The sequence below is a fragment of the Oncorhynchus clarkii genome, unplaced genomic scaffold (assembly GCF_045791955.1).
Source record: "Oncorhynchus clarkii lewisi isolate Uvic-CL-2024 unplaced genomic scaffold, UVic_Ocla_1.0 unplaced_contig_13632_pilon_pilon, whole genome shotgun sequence".
NCBI classification, from domain to species: domain Eukaryota; kingdom Metazoa; phylum Chordata; class Actinopteri; order Salmoniformes; family Salmonidae; genus Oncorhynchus; species Oncorhynchus clarkii.
The window spans coordinates 1,071-23,257 of record NW_027261044.1 but is presented as its reverse complement, the minus strand read 5'-3'; the positions used below and the strand labels follow the sequence as shown (position 1 = coordinate 23,257).

General features: G+C 43.0%; 1 protein-coding gene across 1 annotated transcript in view; it reads left to right on the top strand.

The window, feature by feature from the left end:
* Positions 1 to 17,867, top strand: part of LOC139403924 (integrin alpha-11-like) — an 87,655-nt gene extending 69,788 nt beyond the window's left edge. The window contains exons 17-29 of the mRNA XM_071147130.1: positions 2,341 to 2,451; positions 2,858 to 2,943; positions 3,058 to 3,268; positions 4,454 to 4,552; positions 11,678 to 11,754; positions 12,570 to 12,653; positions 13,052 to 13,142; positions 13,312 to 13,425; positions 13,543 to 13,626; positions 13,716 to 13,826; positions 13,928 to 14,023; positions 15,372 to 15,485; positions 15,941 to 17,867. Coding sequence (XP_071003231.1) covers positions 2,341 to 2,451; positions 2,858 to 2,943; positions 3,058 to 3,268; positions 4,454 to 4,552; positions 11,678 to 11,754; positions 12,570 to 12,653; positions 13,052 to 13,142; positions 13,312 to 13,425; positions 13,543 to 13,626; positions 13,716 to 13,826; positions 13,928 to 14,023; positions 15,372 to 15,485; positions 15,941 to 16,018 — 1,356 coding nt within the window. The 3' untranslated portion in view covers positions 16,019 to 17,867. The remainder of the gene's footprint in view (positions 1 to 2,340; positions 2,452 to 2,857; positions 2,944 to 3,057; positions 3,269 to 4,453; positions 4,553 to 11,677; positions 11,755 to 12,569; positions 12,654 to 13,051; positions 13,143 to 13,311; positions 13,426 to 13,542; positions 13,627 to 13,715; positions 13,827 to 13,927; positions 14,024 to 15,371; positions 15,486 to 15,940) is intronic.
* Positions 17,868 to 22,187: the final 4,320 nt, after the last annotated feature.

Sequence of the window (22,187 nt, the reverse complement as noted above, 5' to 3'; positions counted from 1 at the left end):
TTAGATAATTGGGACAACTTTTATAATTGTAAATATTAGAATTCTAGACATTCAGACATTCAGCATAGCAATATTCCCCTATGTAATGTTAATGGGGGGGTACCATGATCAATTCATAATGCAGAAACCTCAATGTCCTGACAATCTAAATACATTCCTCTGGTTTATTCCTATCATTGCAACGTTTCCTATTCTATCCTATCATTATGTTTCCTATTCTATCCTATCATTATAACATTTCCTATTCTATCCTATCATTATGTTTCCTATTCTATCCTATCATTATGTTTCCTATCCTATCATTATGTTTCCTATTCTATCCTATCATTATAACATTTCCTATTCTATCCTATCATTATGTTTCCTATTTTATCCTATCATTATAAAGTTCCCTATTCTATCTTATCATTATGTTTCCTATTCTATCCTATCATTATGTTTCCTATTCTATCCTATCGTTATGTTTCCTATTCTATCCTATCATTATGTTTCCTATTCTATCCTATCATTATGTTTCCTATTCTATCCTATCATTATGTTTCCTATTCTAACCCATCATTATAACGTTTCCTATTCTAACCTATCATTATGTTTCCTATTCTATCCTATCATTATAACGTTTCCTATTCTATCCTATCATTATAAAGTTTCCTATTCTATCCTATCATTATAAAGTTTCCTATCCTATCATTATAAAGTGTCCTATTCTATCCTATCATTATAAAGTTTCCTATCCTATCCTATCATTATGTTTCCTATTCTATCATATCACTATAACATTTCCTATTCTATCCTATCATTATAACATTTCCTATTCTATCCTATCATTATGTTTCCTATTCTATCCTATCATTATAACGTTTCCTATTATATCCTATCATTATGTTTCCTATTCTATCCTATCATTATGTTTCCTATTTTATCCTATCATTATAAAGTTTCCTATTCTATCCTATCATTATAAAGTTTCCTATCCTATCATTATAAAGTGTCCTATTCTATCCTATCATTATAAAGTTTCCTATCCTATCCTATCATTATGTTTCCTATTCTATCCTATCATTATAACATTTCCTATTATTTCCTATCATTAACAAGTTTCCTATTCTATCCTATCATTATGTTTCCTATTCTATCCTATCATTATGTTTCCCATTCTGTCCTATCATTATAAAGTTTCCTATTCTATCCTATCATTATAAAGTTTCCTATTCTATCCTATAATTATAAAGTTTCCTATTCTATCCTATCATTATAAAGTTTCCTATTCTATCCTATCATTATAACGTTTCCTATTCTATCCTATCATTATAAAGTTTCCTATTCTATCATTATAACATTTCCTATTCTATCCTATCATTATAACATTTCCTATTATATCCTATCATTAACAAGTTTCCTATTCTATCCTATCATTATGTTTCCTATTCTATCCTATCATTATGTTTCCCATTCTGTCCTATCATTATAAAGTTTCCTATTCTATCCTATCATTATAAAGTTTCCTATTCTATCCTATAATTATAAAGTTTCCTATTCTATCCTATCATTATAAAGTTTCCTATTCTATCCTATCATTATAACGTTTCCTATTCTATCCTATCATTATAAAGTTTCCTATCCTATCATTATAAAGTGTCCTATTCTATCCTATCATTATAAAGTTTCCTATTCTATCCTATCATTATAAAGTTTCCTATTCTATCCTATCATTATAACGTTTCCTATTCTATCCTATCATTATAACGTTTCCTATTCTATCCTATCATTATAACGTTTCCTATTCTATCCTATCATTATGTTTCCTATTCTATCCTATCATTATGTTTCCTATTCTATCCTATCATTCTGTTTCCTATTCTATCCTATCATTATAAAGTTTCCTATTCTATCCTATCATTATGTTTCCTATTCTATCCTATCATTATAAAGTTTCCTATTCTATCCTATCATTATAACATTTCCTATTCTATCCTATCATTATAACATTTCCTATTCTATCCTATCATTATAACATTTCCTATTCTATCCTATCATTATGTTTCCTATTCAATCCTATCATTATGTTTCCTATTCTATCCTATCATTATAACATTTCCTATTCTATCATTATAACATTTCCTATTCTATCCTATCATTATAAAGTTTCCTATTCTATCCTATCATTATAAAGTTTCCTATTCTATCCTAACATTACAACATTTCCTATCCTATCATTATAACGTTTCCTATTCTATCCTAACATTATAACGTTTCCTATCCTATCATTATAATGTTTCCTATTCTATCCTATCATACAGTTGTAATAATGCTAATCCTCCCCACGTGTTGTTGATCCAGGAGACCACGGACTACGTGAGGCCCATCGTGTTCACTGTGGCAGTGGCACTGCAGGATCCCGACCAGGGCCCTGCGCTGGACGACACCTGGCCCACCACCTTCAGGACTGAGGTGAGATACACACATCTGACCACTGACAATCATCACTTCTTATGTAATCACTGATTAGAAATGTCTGGAAAGGTAAAAAAAACAATATTTGCTGGAACCTTCCGTTCATCTGTCCAATCATATCAATTCAGTGATCACTTCAAGGAAGCGACGAAGGAAGGAAGCGCTTTGAGCGGGTCACATGACTGCTTGACCTGACCACTAACCAGTCGTCTCCTTGTTTAGCTCTTAGTCTACAGCTTTATGAGTGGTATTGTAGCGATTAAGGGGAACCTCCAGGGGCTTGAACCAGTGACACTATGGATTGCAGGGCAAGCATAGTAGTCGCTGTACCATAAAGGTCCAGACCTCTTGGCATAGCCGTACTATCATATGGATTGTAACTGAGTATCTCCCGCTCTACTAGCTTCCCTTCTGGAATGGCTGTGATGAGGACGACCGCTGTATACCAGGCCTGTCCTTACAGAGTACAACTGACCTGCTGTCTTGGAGGTGAGCGCACACACACACACACACACACACACACACACACACACACACACACACACACACACACACACACACACAGAGATCAGAATTGATTGATTTCCCCCCCTCCCCCCACAGGCAGTTCTGTGGGAATGCAGTCCACTCCAGGGGTGCGATGTGTCGACGTCTGTCCGAAGGAGGGGCGGAGGGGTCAGAGCGAGTGATGGAGGGATCGAGGAGGAGGATGGTGGTGGACGTTCGTCTGGAGAACAGAGGAGAAAACGCCTACGGAGCCCGCCTCAACATCACCTACACTCCTAACCTACGATTCTCTAGTCTCATAGTCAAGGTGATGATTCACAGTACATTGGATTTTAAAGACCACTACTCCAGGACCCAAAGACTATAGTGTAACAATACAGTCCAATAAATGGCAGTACAGTAGACAACAGTACTGCAGACAACAGTACACCAGAATACCAGTATTGCAGACACCAGTACCGCAGACACCAGTATACCAGTACCGCAGATACCAGTATACCAGTACCGCAGATACCAGTATACCAGTACCGCAGATACCAGTATACCAGTACCGCAGATACCAGTACACCAGTACCGCAGACACCAGTACACCAGTACTGCAGACACCAGTACACCAGTACTGCAGACACCAGTACTGCAGACACCAGTACTGCAGACACCAGTACACCAGTACCGCAGATACCAGTATACCAGTACTGCAGACACCAGTATACCAGTACTGCAGATACCAGTACACCAGTACTGCAGACACCAGTACATCAGACACCAGTATACCAGTACTGCAGACACCAGTACTGCAGACACCAGTACACCAGTACTGCAGACACCAGTACTGCAGACACCAGTACACCAGTACTGCAGACAACAGTACACTAGTACTGCAGACAACAGTACACTAGTACTGCAGACACCAGTACACCAGTACTGCAGACACCAGTACACCAGTACTGCAGACACCAGTACACCAGTACTGCAGACACCAGTACACCAGTACTGCAGACACCAGTACACCAGTACTGCAGACAACAGTACACTAGTACTGCAGACAACAGTACACTACACTAGTACTGCAGACACCAGTACACCAGTACTGCAGACACCAGTACACCAGTACTGCAGACACCAGTACACCAGTACTGCAGACACCAGTACACCAGTACTGCAGACACCAGTACACCAGTACTGCAGACACCAGTACACCAGTACTGCAGACACCAGTACACCAGTACTGCAGACAACAGTACACCAGTAGCGCAGAGTCACAGAAACAGTGCTTGGTTGACTGCTCACAGAAGTCAGTGTGAAGATGATTTGGCCAGTCACCTTTAGACTAGTACAGTCTGTCTATTTAATAACAAGCTTTCCTCAAATACAGTATGGAGTACTACTGCACCTGTTCTAGCCATATAGAATAGAATTATTCCTGAGGGAATTCAGGCTTGTCTTATGTAGGAGATTGTCTCAGTGTGTTTTATCTCTGTTTCCATCTCAGGACAACTCGGATATCAAGATAGAGTGTCGCAGTGAGGACAGACAGAGGCACGAGAAGACCTGCAACGTCAGCGCTCCCTTCATGAGAGCCAAGACGCAGGTGAGTGAGAGTCCCTTTAATGACACAGGCATTCAAGGTAGACCACACTGAGACACAGTTCACCACAATGCACCATACCAGACCGTTCATGACCACAGGGTACCACAGCTGCTCTTAGTGGAGTACTGTAGCATATCATGGATCAGAATAGGAGACCATAGACCATAACAGTGCTTACCAGAACAGTAAACCAAAACAGTGGACCATTAAAGACCATAGTAAAGTAATACAGACCATTTGCAACCACAGAGTTGATCAAGCTGCACCATGGTTAATCTATATGGGGTTGATCCTGGACATTTTACAATCAAGTCACCCACCTATCCAACCCGACCATCTAAGAGTTATGGAAGAGTGTCCTTCCTGACCCAACTCCCGTCAAGATGGCTGTCAGCAGTGTGCTGGTAACCATCTCCACCACTTTAATATTGTCAATATTATGGTACAACAGTTCTCCTGGGCTTAGCAAACACCATCACAACAAAATATCATAACAAAATGCATTATTGCCCTTTATACAATCAACTACATACACCAAAATCACATCTAACTGCCTCACAAATATATACATATCTCATCCGAACAGCCCTGTACAAACAAGTATCCACACTTAACATGTGTCTATGCCCCTAAGCACTGAACATAGGAGTTTGGTTAAAAAACAACACTTATTTGATCATCTCTTTATAGCTTTTTATAGTCTGGTATCCAGAAATAGAACCCCGTGGCATGCCAGAGAACATTAGAACACATTCAGGCATTCAGTAACCTGGAGTCACCAACAGTAACAGTAATTCAACACCAACAGTAACTCAACAGTAACAGTAACAGTAACAGTAACTCAACAGTAACAGTAACTCAACAGTAACAGTAACAGTAACTCAACAGTAACAGTAACTCAACAGTAACAGTAACTCAACAGTAACAGTAACTCAACAGTAACAGTAACTCAACAGTAACAGTAACAGTAACAGTAACAGAACAGTAACAGTAACTCAACAGTAACAGTAACAGTAACAGTAACAGAACAGTAACAGTAACTCAACAGTAACAGTAACTCAACAGTAACAGTAACTCAACAGTAACAGTAACAGTAACTCAACAGTAACAGTAACTCAACAGTAACAGTAACTCAACAGTAACAGTAACAGTAACTCAACAGTAACAGTAACTCAACAGTAACAGTAACAGTAACTCAACAGTAACAGTAACAGTAACTCAACAGTAACAGTAACTCAACAGTAACAGTAACAGTAACAGTAACTCAACAGTAACAGTAACTCAACAGTAACAGTAACAGTAACTCAACAGTAACAGTAACAGTAACAGTAACTCAACAGTAACAGTAACTCAACAGTAACAGTAACTCAACAGTAACAGTAACAGTAACAGTAACTCAACAGTAACAGTAACTCAACAGTAACAGTAACTCAACAGTAACAGTAACTCAACAGTAATTGCTTTATTTCTAGTAGCACAGAAAGACACTTCAAATGGAGATGTATTCTGTTCCAATGAAATATCTGGATAATCAAATGCATATATAAATAAAGGTCACACACACACAGCGAGCAAGTAGTGGTCTCAGTTAACCACCCGTTTCATCCACTCCCCAATCCTCCCACCACATTACCCCACCAAGTCATTAGCGCAAATAACGGTAATCTCCTTGACAACAGAATTACCGCAGGATTATTTGCTTCATATTCTCTCCAACAAAAACCCTTCTGAGGGATCTGATCTGGGGCCATGTTGGGGGAGCCTTCTGAGAGATCTGATCTGGGGCCATGTTGGGGGAGCCTTCTGAGGGATCTGATCTGGGGCCATGTTGGGGGACCCTTATGAGGGATCTGATCTGGGGCCATGTTGGGGGAGCCTTCTGAGGGATCTGATCTGGGGCCATGTTGAGGGAGCCTTCTGAGGGATCTGATCTGGGGCCATGTTGAGGGAGCCTTCTGAGGGATCTGATCTGGGGCCATGTTGAGGGAGCCTTCTGAGGGATCTGATCTGGGGCCACGTCGGGGACCCTTCTGATCTGGGGCCACGTTGGGGACCCTTCTGAGGGATCTGATCTGGGGCCACGTTGGGGACCCTTCTGAGGGATCTGATCTGGGGCCATGTTGGGGGACCCTTCTGAGGGATCTGATCTGGGGCCATGTTGGGGGACCCTTAAAAAAAATGAAATGAATTAATCACCCACAGTCATTGTGTTTGAATGGGAGCCAGACAGAGTCACAAGCCAGATGTTTTCTGTTCTGGTTGGGTCTCTTTAAAGTGTGGTACTGAGTTAAGACTCCCAGTAAACCACCCTAGCTGCAAAGCCAGCCCAGTGAAACCAACAGTGTTCCCTGTAGAGAGCAGAGGCCAGCCCAGTGAAACCAGCAGTGTTCCCTGTAGAGGCCAGCCCAGTGAAACCAGCAGTGTTCCCTGTAGAGGCCAGCCCAGTGAAACCAGCAGTGTTCCCTGTAGAGGCCAGCCCAGTGAAACCAGCAGTGTTCCCTGTAGAGGCTAGCCCAGTGAAACCAGCAGTGTTCCCTGTTGAGGGCAGAGGCCAGCCCAGTGAAACCAGCAGTGTTCCCTGTAGAGAGCGAGGGCCAGCCCAGTGAAACCAGCAGTGTTCCCTGTAGAGGCCAGCCCAGTGAAACCAGCAGTGTTCCCTGTAGAGGCCAGCCCAGTGAAACCAGCAGTGTTCCCTGTAGAGAGCAGAGGCCAGCCCAGTGAAACCAGCAGTGTTCCCTGTAGAGAGTGGGTATCGTACGGTATAGCTCTACAGTGGCTGGAGTTGGCCCAGAACAGAGTAACATCAGATAGGTACAGTACGGTATAGTGCTACAGTGGCTGGAGTTGGCCCAGAACAGAGGAGAGTAGCATCAGATAAGTACAGTACGGTATAGTGCTACAGTGGCTGGAGTTGGCCCAGAACAGAGGAGAGTAGCATCAGATGGGTACAGTACGGTATAGTGCTATTACAGGGTTTCCCAAACTCAGTCCCGGGGACCCCAAGGTGTTCCCATTTGTTTTTTCCCCAAAGCACTACACAGCTGATTCAAATATTCAAAGATGAATGATGAGTTGATTATTTTCATCAGCTGTGTAGTGCTAGGGAAAGAAACTAAACATGCCCCCCTTGGGGTCCCCAGGACTCAGTTTGGGAAACACTTTACTATGGTGTCTTGAGTTGGCCCAGAGCAGAGGAGAGTACCTAAGGCACTTTCTGGTTTTACATTCTCCACTGTGTCAGGGCTCTGATTGGCCCTAGTCATTACCCACACCGCTCCACTGTGTCAGGGCTCTGATTGGCCCCAGTCATTATCCACACCACTCCACTGTGTCAGGGCTCTGATTGGCCCCAGTCATTACCCACACCACTCCACTGTGTCAGGGCTCTGATTGGCCCCAGTCATTACCCACACTGCTTCACTGTGATGTCTTCCAAGCCAATGCCGCTGAAGCCAACCATTAGAGTTATTATTACTGTCAATATCCTCCCCCCATAGGACCTGGCATAAACTGACCCAGTCCTCAGCATTTTGGTCAGGCAGACAAGATGAACATTCCTTTGACATATCTGATGCCTACAGCACAGTGTGTGTTTTTGGTTTTACCAAAAACAGAAGTCCTCACAAGGATATTAAAATAAGAACAATTCAGACAAGTGGGGATATTTCGCCAGGTCATCATAAGGAAAAATACAATTTTAGACTTAGAGATTAGATTTAGGAGTTAGAGGAAAATAGGATTTTGAATGGCAATCAATTGTTTGGTCCCCACAAGGATAGTAAAACAAATGGGTGTTATAATGTAGAGGTTCTTGTTTGTGTACATTCAGTAACTGTGTTCTGTCAGAGTTGAGGCATTCTATACAGGCAGGAAGATAGCTGCCTCATTAGGCATTCCTTCCTGCCCAGCCGGAATGAATCAGGGGTCCATCATGCGATGGAGGACAGTTAACAATGCTCCCCGCCTCTCCTCCTCTTCTCTCCCCCTCCTTGAATGGGGCCAAGGATTGCAGTTAGTAGGCTGACTATGCACTGCATACTAAATACAGCTGGAATTTAGGCTTGTTTGTGTCTGTTTTTGTGAAGAGAATGTCCTTACTGCTAAGTGTTGCAGGGATTACTTTGGCCGTCTGGACAGGTTAAGTGTCAACACAAATACAAATCAAATTTTGTTTGTCACATCAAATCAAATGTTATTAGTCACATCCGCCGAATACAACAGGTGTAGGTAGACCTTACTGTGAAATGCTTACTTACAAGCCCTTAACCAACAATGCAGTTCAAGAAATAGAGTTAAGAAAATATTTACTAAATAAACTACAGTAAAAAAATATATAAAAAGTGTCATTTGTACATGTAGGTAGGGGTAAAGTAACTATGCATAGACAATAAGCAGCGAGTAGCAGCAGTGTAAAAACAAAAAGTGGGGGTGATGTAGTAGTGATGGCACCGGAGGGGTGATGTAGTAGTGATGGCACCGGAGGGGTGATGTAGTAGTGATGGTGCCGGAGGGGTGATGTAGTAGTGATGGTGCCGGAGGGGTGATGTAGTAGTGATGGCACCGGAGGGGTGATGTAGTAGTGATGGTGCCGGAGGGGTGATGTAGTAGTGATGGCACCGGAGGGGTGATGTAGTAGTGATGGCACCGGAGGGGTGATGGAGTAGTGATGGCACCGGAGGGGTGATGTAGTAGTGATGGTGCCGGAGGGGTGATGTAGTAGTGATGGCACCGGAGGGGTGATGTAGTAGTGATGGCACCGGAGGGGTGATGTACTAGTGATGGCGCCGGAGGGGTGATGTAGTAGTGATGGCACCGGAGGGGTGATGTAGTAGTGATGGCACCGGAGGGGTGATGTAGTAGTGATGGCACCGGAGGGGTGATGTAGTAGTGATGGCACCGGAGGGGTGATGTAGTAGTGATGGTGTCGGAGGGGAGGGCTGCCGTCTTATCGGCTCTTAACCAACCATGCTATTTTGTTCGTTTTTTCACGTTGTTCGCATCTTGTTTTGTACATAATGTTACTGCTACCGTCTCTTATGACCGAAAAGAGCTTCTGGACATCTGAACTGCGATTTTGCTGGAGCAGGAAACAGTTATACATTCTATCGGCAGGATAGAACAGCAGCCTCTGGTAATACACAGGGCGGGGGACTATGCATATATATAAACAGCTGGTGCACGATATCTAAGGAAGTCTCAAGGTTTGCTCGCCTGAGGTAGAGTCTCTCTCTCTACCTAGAGAGATTATCTATATTTATCGTAGCTGTCTACATACGTCCACAGACCGATGCTGGCACGTAAACCGCACTCAGCGAGCTGTATTCCGCCATAAGCAAACAGGAAAACGCTCATCCAGAGGCGGCGCTCCTAGTGGCCGGGGACTTTAATGCAGGTGAAACTTAAATCAGTTTTACCTAATTTATGTCAGCATGTTAAATATGCAACCAGAGAGGAAACAATTCTAGACCACCTTAACTCCACACACAGAGAAGGTCTCCCTCGCCCTCCATTTGGCAAATCTGACCATAATTCTATCCTCCTGATTCCTGCTTACAAGCAAAAATTGAAGCAGGAAGCACAAGTGACTCAGTCTATAAAAAGTGGTCAGATGAAGCAGATGCTAAGCTACAGGACTGTTTTGCTAGCACAGACTGGAATATAATCCAGGATTCTACCGATGGCATTGAGGAGTACACCACATCAGTCACTGGCTTTATCAATAAGTGCATCGAGGACGTCGTCCCCACATGACTGTACGTGCATACCCTAACCAGAAGCCATGGATTACAGGCAACATTCGCACTGAGCTAAAGGGTAGAGCTGCCGCTTTCAAGGAGCGGGAACCTAACCCGGAAGCTTATAAGAAATCCTATGCCCTCCGACACACCATCAAACAGACAAAGCGGCAATACAGGACTAAGATTGAATCGTAGTACACCGGCTCTGATGCTCGTCGGATGTGGCAGGGCTTGCAAACTATTACAGGGTAAAAAGGGAAGCACAGCCAAGAGCTGCCCAGTGACACGAGCCTACCAGACGAGCTAAATAACTTATATGCTCGCTACGAGGCAAGTAACACTGAAACATGCATGAGAGCATCAGCTGTTCTGGACGACTGTGTGATCACGCTCTCCGCAGCCAATGTGAGTAAGACCTTTAAACAGTTCAGCATCCACAAGGCCGCAGGGCCAGACGGATTACCAGGACGTGTACTCAAAGCATTCGCTGACCAACTGGCAAGTGTCTTCACTGATATTTTCTCCCTGACCGAGTCTGTAATACCAACATGTTTCAAGCAGACCACCATAGTCCCTGTGCCCAAGAACACTAAGGTAACCTGCCTAAATGACTACCGACCCTGATTATTATACATAACATCCTGAAATATATGAAGATATTATTTCTCTTGACGTAGTGATGCAGAATGTAAAACACTCCACTCTCGCCTACTGTCCATATCCAATCTGTTTACATCTACATGAAGGTACAAGGTTCCTAGGTTTTAAGGGTTGATTTAGAATCAGGCATATGTAAACTCACGGTAGCTACAGTGTGTCTCCATTGAACCCATCCATGTTGGCAGTACAGTAATTGTACATATGTTCAGTGCTTGGTCTTCAGAGGGGAAATGCCCTGGTTCTTAGTTTGGTACCAACAGGGCTGCAGGCTCCTTGGGTCCTGGGCCAAGGACTTAGTCCAGGTTATTGCAGGCTTCTCTCTTTAATCCCTAATGTGGGATGTATTATTGTCGGAGGCTGGGGACTGAGGGAGCGTACAGTTTGGAAAGGGTTTATAGCCAGGAGAACCCTCACCCAGTGCTACTGCTCTCAGCTCAGCTCTACTCTGTGTCCACACCTGTATGCATGTTCTGACTGTTCTGTTGTGGCAAAACTCATGGGTAATGTGACTAGTACGAGCACTGTAACGACCAAATCAGCAATGTTGACAGAACTGAGTTAAGACTGTCCAAGAATTACACAAGGAAAACACCTTTGACCCACAAAGTTATTTACAATGACGCAAAGGCATGATATTTCCTGTGAGAGGAATGACTACAGTAAATTAATATCTGGAAACATTGTCATCGTGGTACTATAATACTCTCTCTGGTCGTCCCCCACGTAGGTATCTTTCCGCCTGGAGTTTGAGTTCAGCCGATCAGTGTTCCTGGACCACGTACGAGTCATTCTAGAAGCCAGCAGGTGAGGGCGCACTAAACCACTTCAAATATTAAACTGTTTTTTTAAACACTTTGTCTGATGAATATTATTTTTTACAGTTATGACCAGGTGAGATAATGAGCTAATGTTCTTAGCTCAGGAGTTTCTGCTCTCCTGACTTTCCTAGTGTCAAACAGTCACTAATCAGGGTGAGGGTGGTGTCCAACACTCACTAATCAACAGATGAGGGTGGTGTCAAACACTCACTAATCAACAGATGAGGGTGGTGTCAAACACTCATTAATCAACAGATGAGGGTGGTGTCAAACACTCACTAATCAACAGATGAGGGTGGTGTCAAACAGTCACTAATCAACAGATGAGGGTGGTGTCAAACAGTCACTAATCAACAGATGAGGGTGGTGTCAAACAGTCACTAATCAACAGATGAGGGTGGTGTCAAACAGTCACTAATCAACAGATGAGGGTGGTGTCAAACAGTCACTAATCAACAGATGAGGGTGGTGTCAAACAGTCACTAATCAACAGATGAGGGTGGTGTCAAACAGTCACTAATCAGGGTGAGGGTGAAAAGAGGGTGAAAACCTGCAGATACTGAATCTCAATCAGTTTTACAACAATTAACTGATTCATCACACTAACCACAGACTACAGATCCACCCAGTGAGAAACAGGATATACAGAAACTGAGCTATAACATCTCTGAAATATGTTCTCGTCATCCAAGGGTCACTTGGCATGCAGTCCCATTGAGATGTGAGTTTGGCATGCAGTCCCATTGAGATGTGAGTTTGGCATGCCAGATTAGTTGAAATGCATTTTTTTTCTCTCTGCAGTGACGGAGAGGAGGTTACCTTAGAAGACAATTTCAACGACATCTTTCACCCGCTGAAATACGAGGCTGACCTCCTATTTACAAGGTTTGTCTTTGTCACAATGTCCTCTCTAACGTTCCTTCTCCTTCTGTCACTCTCCTTAAATAAACTCATTAAACTCTTGTCATTAGAACTGACAGATTCAATGTTGATTTAGTGTTGCACAGACACAATGGCAAACATAGATATACAGTATACAGATATTTTATCTTTATTTAACTAGGCAAGTCAGTTAAGAACAAATTCTTATTTTCAATGACAGCCTAGGAACAGTGGGTTAACTGCTTGTTCAGGTGCAGAACGACAGATTTGTACCTTGTCAGCTCAGGGGTTTGAACTTTGCAACCTTCAGGTTACTAGACCAACGCTCTAACCACTAGGCTACCATGCCGCCCCATGCCACTGTACATGATTGAGTGTATCACCTTCCTTTCTCCGTAAAGGGACTCCAACCCCTCTGGCTGTGAAATCAAAGCAGACCTCTCCCTGGAGATACCAGGAAATATTGGTCCTCCATTCAACTTCACCTTCCAGGTGAGGATGAAAGGTCACAACACACAGGGTTGGGCCACAATCACACATCAACCACGTAACAATCAATTGTCTTTACAGTGTAGAAATACTGCAATTACATTTACAAAATACCCCAACTATTTTTTATTGCTTGAGTTAAGACTGAATTAGTGCCCTATATTTCTCCCAGATTCAGAACCTGGGCTTCTTTCCCGTGAGGGACCTGCAGTTGAATATAGAAATTCCAGAGATGACCAAAAACGGGAACCAGCTGTTGCAGATATCGGACTTCCATATTGACAAAGTGAGAGGACTTGAAAATCTGGCCAAGGACTTAGAATGGTCTGCTTCCTTTGAGAGACCACCAAGTGTGTACTCATACTGTCTCGGTTCTAACGGAGATGTAATTCTGTTTCCTTAGACAGACGGTACCCGCTGCATACCCCCTCAACATGTGGCACAGAGCAGGGCGTCCCCAGAAGACCTCTCTCGAGTCTCACGCCTGGTAACCCACCCACACCATATGATTTCAACTAGCTTACCTAAATAATGGAACATTCTTAACTAACAAGCTTGTGTTTGGCCCCTATTCAGAACCAGTCCAATACTCTGCCTCTGCCAGTCCAATGCACTGTCAACCTGAACCCCTACAAGGAAGTCAGCGTCAGAATCAGGGGGGCATTGCGGTTGGACGCCTTGCATGCTGTGAGTATATCGCATTCCACTGCTAAATCCTACACTCCTTGAGCATGTCTGTGAGACGTCAACTTCCTGTTGTGTTCATTCACCCTCTCTTACAACACCAGCTGAGGTTCAAAGTCCTGGAACTGGTGACGAGTGCAACAGTAGAACTTCCACCTTCAAGCCCCATGTTTCTTCATGAAGAAAGGCCTGTCAGACATGTGAGTACAAAACACTCTGAGTCAAGACACACTTCAGTGCATAACCTTTTCTATAGAGTCATTCATTCATTCATTCGATTGAAAACTTGTATTTTCAACAGCAGCCTGGCCAAGAGACTAGACTACTTTTCACTATAGTTGCAGTTCATGTTCTACAAATGACCTCCTAATAGCTATGCAGAATCCTCACAGCCAAGGCTGTTATTCTAACACACATGATTGACTGCATGGTGCTTAAGGACCGAAAGGACCAACAGCAACACATGTGGTGTAGCCCTGTTCTCCCATACACTGCTCTTTGCTGCCACCTATAGGCCAATATTTAGAGTTAAGCAACAACCAGTCACACAAAGTTGTTATGCACTCAACTCAGCGCTCTTAGAAGCACAACCAGTTCCCTTCATCTCTGCTTTTGACGAGACTCCACAGGGAAAGAGAGCATGGAAACATTTTATTTTTAATGCATCGTTGGTCAGATGGAATTCCAGTCAAACCGGTGATCAAGATGACACCGTGTTAACACTGACCCACAAAGCATCACGCAAGATGACACCATGTTAACACTGACCCACAAAGCATCACGCAAGATGACACCGTGTTAACACTGACCCACAAAGCATCACGCAAGATGACACCGTGTTAACACTGACCCACAAAGCATCACGCAAGATGACACCGTGTTAACACTGACCCACAAAGCATCACGCAAGATGTCACCATGTTAACACTGACCCACAAAGCATCACGCAAGATGACACCATGTTAACACTGACCCACAAAGCATCACGCAAGATGACACCGTGTTAACACTGACCCACAAAGCATCACGCAAGATGACACCGTGTTAACACTGACCCACAAAGCATCACGCGATTTTTAACAGAATTTTCAAAAAAGGAGGGGGTAGATGACACCGTGTTAACACTGACCCACAAAGCCTCACGCAAGATGTCACCATGTTAACACTGACCCACAAAGCATCACGCAAGATGACACCGTGTTAACACTGACCCACAAAGCATCACGCAAGATGACACCGTGTTAACACTGACCCACAAAGCATCACGCAAGATGACACCGTGTTAACACTGACCCACAAAGCCTCACGCAAGACAGATCTGCATATAATGTGTGTGTACAAGAGCTTTAGAGGCACCAGTTGCTTTTAAAAACCCTAGAATCTGCCCTTCGAAAGTCTTCCAATGGTAGAGAAAAGCAACATGTAGTAAGATTTCCAATAGTAGACTGGTATCTACTGCAGTCTATGACGTGTAAACTGAATTAGGATCAGCTTTTGTTGTTTGATCGGGGTGCCATTTTGTCTTGTTTTGTGTGCTTGTTTCCACAGATAATCCTGGAGATTAGGAAAGAAGGGGATTACAGAATCTCAATCTGGATTATCATTGGGAGCACGCTGGGAGGGTTGTTGCTGCTGTCCCTGCTCAGCCTAGCTCTATGGAAGGTAAACCCTGCCCTACTACCCTGGAGCTTTCATCATGTACAAACATTACAACGGCATGATGATCACAATATACATTTATCATGGACATAATCATATCTAGATAGTGAGTTTACAGCAACAGGATTTGTGTTTGTTTAAACTAGATAGATAATTACCCGATTGCACCTGTAATTGTACTGTCCTGGATTGCAGAAGTGACAGTGAGCATAGTGTGCCATTTCGGGAACACTCAGGTTCTTTCTCTAAATTCAGTAGGAGGATTTTAACTGACTGACGTCTAGACAGTGTTGTAACTGCAGTGTAATAGTGGACGACACTGCCCTCTTCTGGCAAAGAATGATTGTACATTATTGTATGTATTTTCCCACACTGATAAAGCCAGCTGAGATTGTTTCTATGAAAACGATCTAGAAGTATCTATGCCTCTCAATCTCACTTCTCCCTCCTCCTCCAAGCTTGGCTTCTTCCAGAGGCAGAAGAGGAGAGAAGAGGATGAGCAGGAGACCAATGGAAAGGTGGCAGAGGAGCGGTAACTAACGCAGGCGAGGGACCAGCCATCACACACACACACAGGGGAACCAACACTCAGGGACTGTCCCATCCCCCCGACACTACAGCGGTACAGTCCAGAAGGCTCTGCAAGATGAGACCGTCAGATCAAGACCTGCTCAGTGCACTGGATGACCAACTGTACCTGTATGACCCATGAGACGTTAGCACTACCAACCATAATGCCCTGCCCTCCACTGTACTGCTGAGACTACTGGACCCTCCTCGGTGCCTGGTTACCAATACCCACCTCTGATCTCTACCCTTTAGCTAGACACCTTTCCCCCTGGTTACCCACATATGACCTCTACCCTTTAGCTAGACACCCTTCCCCATGGTTACCCACCTCTAACCTCCACCCACACTACCCCTGGTTACCCACCTCTGACCTCTACCCTTTAGCTAGACACCTTTCCCCCTGGTTACCCACCTCTGACCTCTACCCTTTAGCTAGACACCCTTCCCCATGGTTACCCACCTCTAACCTCCACCCACACTGCCCCTGGTTACCCACCTCTAACCTCCACCCACACTGCCCCTGGTTACCCACCTCTAACCTCTACCCTTTAGCTAGACACCCTTCCCCATGGTTACCCACCTCTAACCTCCACCCACACTGCCCCTGGTTACCCACCTCTAACCTCTACCCTGTATCTAGACACCCTTCCCCATGGTTACCCACCTCTAACCTCCACCCACACTGCCCCTGGTTACCCACCTCTGACCTCTACCCTGTATCTAGGCAATGGCACCCTTCCTCCTGACCACATTGAAGAGTGATGGAGAGATATTTTGGTTGATGAGTCCATTCCTATTGGTGTAATAATGACTAACTTAGAAAAGGCTGCAGTTATAGTCAGACAATGATTCTGAGGCAAGCAGCTTAAATTTGATTCACCTTGGTAGGCTTTGTTTTGAGATAACTGTACACTGTACAAGAAGAAACCTCAAGGTGCTGTGCCAACTGCAGGCGGCAATATTGGCTTACTATGGCCGACTGTGCTGACATGTACAGTACATACTTCTGGAGAGAAACACAAAGACAAAGAAGTTGGCGGCATGTGCCAGTAGATGTGACTCTACCCAAGTGACTTTTAGAGAATGGTATTGTGAACTGAACATCTCCAAGACACCAGGACAACAATTGTCAACATTCAAGAAACTCTCTGGTGCTTTTGTTTCCAGAGAACAGTTTTTTTTGTAAGTCCCAAGAAAAGACCTTCTGTTTTGGAGATCCCACGTTCCTTCCCCTCTCCTCTCATACTAGTCCTACAGTATCTCCGTTGGAGGAAAATACATGGAATAAATTCATAATTTTGATGCACTTTTACTTTGTAGAAATACAAACTTGAATTTTGTAAATAGTCAAGTATCTTTTTATACATAACCAAGTGTAATATTGTGATTTTCCAGTATTCCCCACAAGGATTGTGGCATTATCCTGTTCCTCTAGAGACATGGCAAATGTGTTTAGCCTACGAGACAAATACAAATGGGTTTTCTGACATGCTTTGCACCACAACAAATAGCCTTTGAAGAAAGGATATGCATAGAACTATTCTCCACCCGCAACATGCACCTGTTCTGAGCTGTTGAAAAACGACTTATTCAGGATTTCAACAAAATGGCGGGCTATCATGTAATGTTACATGAGCTAATGAGGATCGGACCATTGGTGTTTAGTGCTTCTATGTGCAAATGAATTATTTTCAAATGTTTTTTTTGTCAATGAAATCCCTTTTGTTTATTCATGAATGTCAGTGTCCAACCCATGTGGATGAGGTATAAATCAACTCTAATACATCTAGAATAAAATATGTCTAATGTGTTGTATCTATTGTTGTGTTGCCTCAACTTTATCAGCGTTTTGTATGAGACACTCCTTCAATGCCCGTCACCGTGAAACACACACACAATTGTATAGAAGTAACTGACAAAAATAGCTAAATGAATAGCCGATACATTGAAGCTGGCTTCTAAAACAGAGAGCCTTCAAACTAGGCAAAAGTCCTGACCAGCAGAGCACTGGGACAACATCACATCACATAAGTAAAGTCAAATATGGTGGATAAATGAAGATAGTTCACTCAGGCCATTTCCCATTGAAAATAATGGTCAGTTCAAGTCTACTTTTAATGGTGTAGTCTTCCATAGACACCAATGCAATAGCAGCTGGGTCTGATCTAGTTAGTTCATTGACTTTCCTTGAACCAGAATAAAAACAGCCAGTGGGGTGTCTCACTTCCTCTTCCGTCTCTGGTAAAGCTCCACGTATTATGTACTTTAAGTGAGAAATGTGTTAATGATATAAATTCTCCATAACTTATCTGCTAGAATCAATAACCTCAAACTACAGTCGAGATCCTACGCCCACGTGAAAAATCCCTTCCCCCAACTTTCATCCGCATGTGTTCCACTGTGTGTGTGTGTGTGGAGATACTGGATATAATGACAAGATACTTGTGTCTTCGCCCTAACAATGGGATTCATTGTCCACAGAGCGGAACGGCCTATTCCCCTCTTTGGATTGGTGGATACATAGTTATTTGAACACTTTTTAAAATATTCGATGAGGGGTGTTGACATCCACCTCCTGTGTTCAATGGAGATGCTAGCCTCACGAATGTGCATACTGTCTCGAATGGGCTTAAATTGTCATTTTTTAGTCAACGATTTAAACAAAATACTGTAATTTCAAAGTGGAAGAAAAATACAAACGTTTTATTAAATGGAAAATAAAACACTATGTTGTTTAGCTTCAACACCCCGAGTCAATACAATCACCTTTGGCAACGATTACAACTGTCAGTCTCTCTGGGTAAGACTCTAAAAGCTTTTCACACCAGGATTGTTCAATATTTGCCCATTATTCTTCAAACTATGTCAAGTTGGTTGTTGATCATTGCTAGACAGCCATTTTCAAGTCTTGCCATAGATATTCATGCCAAAAATGTAAATAAGCCACTCAGGAACATTCAATGTTATCTTGGTAAACAACTCCAGTGGATATTTGGCCTTGTGTTTTAGGTTATTGTCCTGCTGAAAGTTGAATTTGTCTCCAAGTGTCTGGTGGAAAGCAGACTGAACCAGGTTTTCCTCTAGGATTTTGCCTGTGCTTAGCTCCATTCCGTTACTTTTTTTATCCTAAAAAAAACTCCCTAGTCCTTGCCAATGACAAGCATACCCATAACATGTTGCAGCAACCACCATGCTTGAAAATGTTTAGAGTGGTACTCAGCAATATTCCCTCTAAACTGCGTGCCTGCGCAGTAGCCTGAGACTGCCTCGCAGAAGAAATATCAGCCCACGGAAAGAAGCACGAGATGGAAGTTCATTCACTTTCGAGAGTTTTCCGTTAGTTAACACGATCAACGTTTCCCTTTACTTTGGCAATTGTGATCGAATCAACAGCAGCATTAGCCACTTTCAACGCAACATAGCTAAACAAGAAGAGCTTTGCAAGAAATGTTGTAGGCAGAGCGCTTCGGACTAGGATTCTACTGACTCAGCCAGTACACTAGACAGACTACACAGACCAGTGCAGCATACCCAAAAGAGCTGCAGTAGGCCTATATGCAAATAGACCATTTCCATATATGGATCTGTGACATTTACTTTGAATTGGACTGTATTTCCAGCATGATCGGTCTTGAGTAAATGTGCTTGTTTTGAGATCAAAGGGAGAACTGCATGTATCCACGTGTGCACATTTTGTTTCTATCCTTTGCAAGTTAGTGAGTTATTAGCCCAGTTATACATCATTTGTAGTCAGCAAATGGGGGAGTGAATGTTTCCTACAAGAGCATAAAACGTGCTTTGAGAGACATATTTGAAAAGCCAGTCAGGTCAAAGGGCTTTTTATTGTCATAAAGGGGCAGTGTTGTATTTTGAGACAGGCTTGAATAAGATGAGTAGCCAATAGGCAGAGGGTAGCATAATGTATCTGATTCTCTGTAATACTATTGTGGGAATAATAATGCACCTTATTTTGTAAAGTGGTTTCCGGTATCGTACGCCACAATATTTTCAGTCACTTCCCTATCCGAAGGACAAGTGGATAAACAGGTTAATGTCAAGCCCCGTGTCACGAGGGACTGAGTGTGTGAGGTAGAATCAGGCGCAGAGAGCAGAGAGTTTCACAGGGAAAAGTGCACTTTAATATGGCACCAAAATCCAATGCCCAAAACACAGGGCGCGAAAAATACTGACCAACCCAAAACACAGGGTACAAGGTCCGGAGCACGAACACACCCAACGACAACAACACGTAACACAAAATCAATACCGCGCAAAACAGGGGCGGGTTCACTAGCCTTAAATAAGGAAGCACATCAGAAAAACACAATTAGACACAGGTGCAACTAATAAGACAAAACAAACAGAAAAAGGGATCGGTGGCGGCTAGTAGGCCGGTGACGACGACCGCCGAGCACCGCCCGAACAGGCAGGAGAGCCAACTTCAGCGGGAGTCGTGACACCCTGCATGTTTTTTCCCCCAAAAGTTGGATGGAATGCAGGACTACATTGAGCACCACACATTGCTTGCTACAGTTGGAAAAAGTTATATCGTTCAGCCATGTTAAAATGTTATGGGATGCATTTTCTCCATTGTTTTTGATGGTACATTATGATCAAATAGCCACAGTATCCTACTTGGCCACTGTTAAAACTAACTTAAAGCGGGTACAGACCAAATACATAACACTTTGTATTCAGGACAAAGTTTTGGCAGATTTACTTTAGTGCCTTATTGCAAACAGCATGCATGTTTTGGAATATTTGTATTCTGTACAGACTTCCTTCTTTTCACTCTGTCATTTAGGTTAGTATTGTGGAGTAACCACAATGTTGTTGATCCATCCTCAGTTTTCTCCTATCACAGCCATTAAAATCTGCAACTGCTTTAAAGTCACCATTGGCCTCCCAGGGAAATCACTGAGCTGTTTCCTTCCTCTGCAGCAAATGATTCCTGTATCTTTGTAAAGACTGGGTGCATTGATTCACCACCCACAGTGTAATTAATAACTTCACCATGCTCAAAGAGATATTGAAAGTCAGTGTTTTTTTTACATTTTTAGGTGCCTTTCTTTGCCAGGCATTGGAAAACCTCCCTGGTCTTTGTGGTTGAATCTGTGTTTGATTTCTACAATAATGTGTATCAATGCAGAGCAGCTAAAAATGACCATTTGAAACAACAGGAAATGCATGTAAATGTGTTATATTTAGCAAAGTGCTTCCCTAAGCTTTACTTTCTAGAAAATACCCTGTTGTCCTTTTTAGGGGTTAACAAAAGTTAGGCAATGAACAGCTAGTTGGTGATTGACCGGGGTAATGACCAACAGGTCTGAGTTTATCATTATTAGTGCAGGGGCAGAAGAATGAATAGTTTCACAGTGATGGTGTTATCAATGTCAAATAGGGGAGAGTCTCTCACGCTCAAAGTAAAGATACCTTAATAGAAAATGACTCAAGTAAAATTGATCCAGCAGAATACTACGAGTAAAAGTCTAGAAGTAGTCATTTAATATACTTAAGTATCAAAGGTAAAAATCATTTCAAATTCCATATAAACTAAACAGCAACATTTTCTATTTTTAAATGTATGGATAGCCAAAAAGGGTTCTCCTATTGGGGAAAGCCAAATAACCCTTTTTTCTATGTGTAGTCTAACACATGAATCATATGCCTTGACAAAATGACACAGACAACAGGGATGAGAGAAGAATAAACTCTAGCTGTTAGTGTTTTTTCTTCAGTAGCTATTAACATGTTTTTCTCCTTGCCTTAGACGACATTTCTTTACATACCAGTCTCCTTTCGAACATAGACTGTATGCACATCGTACATAGTAACTCTAAAGTAGCTCCTAGTATGTTACCTGTTGGTGTAACGGATGTGAAATGGCTAGCTAGTTAACGGTGGAGCGCGCTAATAGCGTTTCAATCGGTGACGGTCACTTGCCGAGACCTTGAAGTAGTGGTTCCCTTTGCTCTGCAAGGGCTGCAGCTTTTGTGGAGAGATGGGTAATGATGCTTCGTGGGTGTCAGTTGTTGATGTGTGCAGAGGGTCCCTGGTTCGAGCCCGGGTATGGGCGAGGGGGCGGACTAAAGTTATACTGTTACATTGGCACAGAAATGATTCACGCTACCAAGA